The sequence below is a fragment of the Magallana gigas genome, chromosome 10 (genome assembly GCF_963853765.1).
Source record: "Magallana gigas chromosome 10, xbMagGiga1.1, whole genome shotgun sequence".
Classification (NCBI taxonomy): Eukaryota; Metazoa; Mollusca; class Bivalvia; order Ostreida; family Ostreidae; genus Magallana; species Magallana gigas.
This window is the reverse complement of record NC_088862.1, coordinates 4,050,850-4,055,827: the sequence shown is the minus strand read 5'-3', so window position 1 is coordinate 4,055,827 and position 4,978 is coordinate 4,050,850. Positions and strand designations below refer to the sequence as shown.

General features: G+C 32.9%; 1 protein-coding gene across 1 annotated transcript; it reads right to left on the bottom strand.

Annotated features, from left to right (window-relative positions):
- Positions 1-1,124: 1,124 nt before the first annotated feature.
- Positions 1,125-4,612, bottom strand: LOC105336541 (uncharacterized). The gene is made up of 5 exons (XM_011440900.4): positions 4,508-4,612; positions 4,183-4,275; positions 3,875-3,981; positions 1,818-2,065; positions 1,125-1,409 (listed from the first exon to the last, which is right to left on the bottom strand). Exons 2-5 carry the CDS (start codon positions 4,263-4,265, stop codon positions 1,269-1,271), a joined length of 579 nt encoding a protein of 192 aa, XP_011439202.4. The 5' UTR covers positions 4,266-4,275; positions 4,508-4,612; the 3' UTR covers positions 1,125-1,268.
- Between the last annotated feature and the right edge of the window lie 366 nt (positions 4,613-4,978).

Genomic DNA, 4,978 nt, shown 5'->3' with positions numbered 1-4,978 from the left:
CGAGATCTAGAAGTTGGTCGAGAGGAAGTGCGATTCGTCGATCTGGATCGAGATCTAGAAGTTGGTCGGGAGGAAGTGCGAGTCGTCGATTTGGATCAAGCTCTGGACGTAGATCATGGGGATAAATTTCTCTGTTTTTATCATTGTTTTTTGACAATATTTGTTATAAAAAACAATAAAGCATGGAGGAAATTATCCACGATACAAATCAATGTGATGCACTTGAATATATTGGTAAGTTACCAATATACTAAAATGGTAAAAATAAAGTGGTAACGGTTATTGTTTTTTTTTTATTAATTAGGCTAAAAATAAACAAAAAATCGTCATATTGACGTCCGACTACAACAAAAAATGAAACTTGATTCAGACTTTCTCATAAACACGCTTACCGACCTTGAAAAATGATTTCTGGTAAATTCACATGCAGATTGCTATTTTTACATGTAAAGGCCTTTTCACAATTGCTGCAGGAACACTTTACGGCACGTGTGTTAGCTTTGCTCGAGCTATATATATATATATAGTTAGGAATTTTTTGTTTTTTAATTTCTCTCACCGGTTCGAAATGGTGACCCTATGCATAGTCACCAGAAACAATATTTGTAAATTGTTCTTGATGAAAGTGGGAGGCAGTTGCTCAGCGATTTGTACACGTGCCATTTTTTGATAATATATATGCGGTATCCATCTGGCAGTAATCTTTTGTGCTTTTAAGGTACTTAATTCACTATACCCATCTTCGCTTGCCAAAGGGTTTACGATCCACTCTGCCCCTGTAGAGGAGCAGAGTGGATCGTAAACCCTTGGCAAGCTAAGATGCACTTTGCCTAGACTTATACTTTTTATGACACTACGTCACAAGATGGCGATTTGAATGTTTTGTTAAATTGTTTATATCGTTCGATTGGGTTGTATATAGTCGTAGCTCAGTGGTTAAAGTATTAGGCCTCTAAACCGCAGATCATGAGTTCGAATCCATCTGGAGCTTTTGTTTAAATTCCAACAAAATATTATGGAATTTGTTCTTATAATGTTAGATCATCCAGCTCCTTTTAAATTAAAGTCAAGATTCTTCACTTGTAATAGCGACCTCCTGATATTTAATAAAATATAAAATAAAAGTTTGCTTCAATCTCTTTATCAAATCAAAAACATTATGATTATACATAATACAGTTCTATATAATCAAGATCTAAGATCTTTATTCAAACGATTATGGATGTTTTAAATGGTCGCTTGTCTTCACGTGCATAGACAAGTCTTCATCATTCATACCGAACTTTTCTGACCACTTTTCCGCCAGTGTTTGATCGAATTTCTAATGTAGGGCGTCCGAAAGAGCTCTTTTTCCTTACTGTTAATTGATACTTTCCGTCTAATATTTTCCCCGTATATCCTTTTTGGCCCTGCAAGAAGTAGAATTACTTTCAAGGATAATAAAAAGTATAAACAAAACTTTGTTCTGGTCAACATAACTTAGTACATGCATATCTAATAATATCTATGATCAATGCTTACAGTGGAATTCTACCATTCATTACCAATATATTTCATATCAACAAATTACATCTACGTCTATCAAGTCATATAAATGCATCATCATTTCTTGATCTGCTATACAAGAAAAAGGTATACATAATTAGGTTATTATGCTCGTTTCCCAAATCTTCATGAAACTTATTCAATAAAAACATATCTAAAATGAAAAAAACTATAGTTAGCCATACTTTAGCCAACAAGTTTATGTTACAGTGATACTTATTTCAGTAAATTAATTTGGTAGTTTTAATTAAATCTGATTTCGGTTTGCTTACAGTTCTTCCTCTAAATTGTGTAACACCTGTTGGTTTGAATCTGTTAAAATCCCGTCTTGCTGACCAGTATCCTCCATTTTTGAAGTATTGTTTGGTCATTCTTCCACCGCTCCTGGTAATGTGGGGAACTTTGTGTGAAAGTGATCTATATAATGCTCTCCCGGCCATCCATGCAACTCTTGCAACAATTGGAGCAACTCTCTTAATTCTATGTCTCTCTTTGAGAGACTGCTTGCCAATCCATATATCTAAAATTTAAAAAAGATGAAATTATTCAGTACATTGTATAGAATAGATGAAATTCATATGATTTGATTATTTATGACTTACGGTTGAAAGAAACATCTTCAATGTGCAACGTGTTTGACTAATTCAAAAAAAACAAATCACAAATGCATTTTTTTAGTTAATATTTATTTTTTCAACAGAGTTTTATCATACAGTGTAGCCCACTATGTTGTACATTTTATTATATGCAACGAAAATAGAAACGTTTTCAACACGGATGCATAATTTTGTGAATGACTGTTGCTCTAAGATGCACGGACAATGGTGCGTTTTTCATCGGAGTTTGTTATTTTAAATATTTAAATAGTGCTATATCAGTTTAATAGAGAAAAGTAGATCCGGTTTAAGTTTTTTTTAATCTGGTATCAAAAGAATATTTCGACCAATTAAAAGCTCATATGTACATGTATCTCATCAAAGCGCATTGCAACCAAAGTTAAAACTTCGCCTGACTTGAAGACATGTTACCTACGTGAAGCCAATAATAACCGGGTTATGAAAGTCATTATATTTTTGCAGATCGTTTTCCTCTATATTGTATCAAAGTAAAATACTACCATTGGCATCTTCAAATAGTGTCATTATGTGTACAAATGCACATTTTCGTTTTCAATCTATATCATCACTACAAAAGCCCTCGACATTATATACATAGTACCTGTTTTGGAGGGTAACAGTTGAAATTGACAACCGAGGAAACCATTGTCAACCAACGCGAAGCGGAGGCTGACAATGGTTTTCGAGGGGTGTCAATTTCAACTGTTATTCTCCCAAATAGGCACTATTTATTTTATTATACTGAATGTCTTAATTTTAAAGAAAACTTAACTCAATTTGAAAATTCTCTCATTTATTTATACCAAGCTCTTCTTTCAATGGGATTAATAAAGTTCAAATGGCCAGGATTACCCAGCTCTTTCATGAAAGATGGAAGGATAGAAATAAAACGTCGTGTCAAAAGTATTCGCGAAAAATGGCGGACGCGATGTCAGAGTTTTTGCCCTTCGTATTGAAAAACATATGTTACGATGTTCATACTTGAATGAAAATTAATTTTGAGACGATCCCCGAATTCTGTAAAAAAAATACTGGATGAATGATAAATATGAATACGTCTGCTAAAGTCGGTCTCAAGATATTTACGCAGCACATTTGAGCGAATTTTAATAAAAATACACTTACCTGTGAAAAAAGTGCAATTGAAATAGATGAAAGAGAAAAGTTCATTCATACTTATTCATTTTTCACTCGAAAACTTATTTCTTACAAGGATTTATAATGGGAGATGTTGACACCTTTTCAGATAAAGTGACTGGATGGTCAACTAAATACATTGTGTAGTCATCAGATCTAGCTAATATTATTACATGGTTTTTTTTGTATATATGATTTGTTTAGCTATTAATTATCATTTAGTAAAGAAAAAAAACTATGTATTTGAATATTGGTATTTTCCGATATTTTTATATAGAGCTCTTCTTCTAGAGAAGACTAATACAGTCTAACAATGGCCATGAACATCGAGCCCTTCTAAGAAACTATGCACGTTTTAACATAATTATTACAACTTTCATTCTCGATTCCTTCCAATGTACGAAAGAACTCAGAAACCGTTTCAACTTTCATGAGATTCTGTATACATTCTTATATACAAAAGACAATAATATTTGGAATTTTTACATGCATCATATATATCATATATTTAGATTTAAGCATAGCTCTCTAGATACAAGAGATCCCTTTGGGTACTTAATTAATAGTGCACTAACCCAGCTGTCCCGTAAACTTTACATCCTCAGCATCGAGCAGGTCACGAACCTCATCGTCGCTCAGTTTTTCAACATCTATTCCATCGACCAAAAAATGTCCTTCGGTCCTTAAAAATAACACACATGTTTGATATGTATCATAGATAAAACTTAAGATTGTTCTTCTATAAGTATGTCACAGAGTTCTGCATACAAGGAGATTCATAATGTTTTTATTATTGCATATATTGTAAATAAAGGCGCTTTGATACAATTTTGTTTTTTGTTATTTTCACATATGCAAATCGCAAGTCAGATAAGGATCTTACCCATTGTTTTTGCATTCAGCGTATTGCACCAACAGATATGCAACTAGAAGCAGAACTGCGGCAGAAATTCGACCTTTCTTCATGTCTCCGGACCTGTTAAATGAGCATTTAAATACATATTTTCACGTATTGCTTTGTACCATTTTATAACATTTTTTAACGTTTGATCATAAAGGAATTGCATTAGAAGCAAACACTTTTTCAAAAAACAACTTCAATTTCAGAACTATATCTACATGTGCCCGTTTAATATCTACAATTATCTACACTTTAATAAATATCATTCTGTTTTACTAGAATTCTCTCGTCTTAAGAACAAAATTACCTGATGCTTGCACGGTTGCCAATTATCTGCTTTGTGTGAGTAAAATAAAATGGGTTACGTCGACCGGCTTTATATAAGCTTCCAACCGCGCAACGTATGGTTTCTTTTTGCGATATGATGCAGGACGAAATTTATGATGTTTTTAATGTTTTTATACATGTGTTTCAAGAAAGAGAGGAAATTTCATTTGGTTAGGGATTGGAGTTTGAAAGGAGATGTCGAGACAATTCTTGTACTTCTAGGATAATTAAAATTTGTTACTCTATATAAAACAATATTAGAAGATGTCTTTCATTAACAATGTAACATAATTAGATTTTTTAAACAAACAAGTATGCCTTGTTGTAACTAAATTGTCATCTAGGCTCTGTAAAATTTGGATCAAATAATTAGACAGAACTGTGGATAGGTAATTATTGCAAGTAGTGGATTTGTTGAAGCCATACGAGATGCTCCAGGATGTTGCTTCTC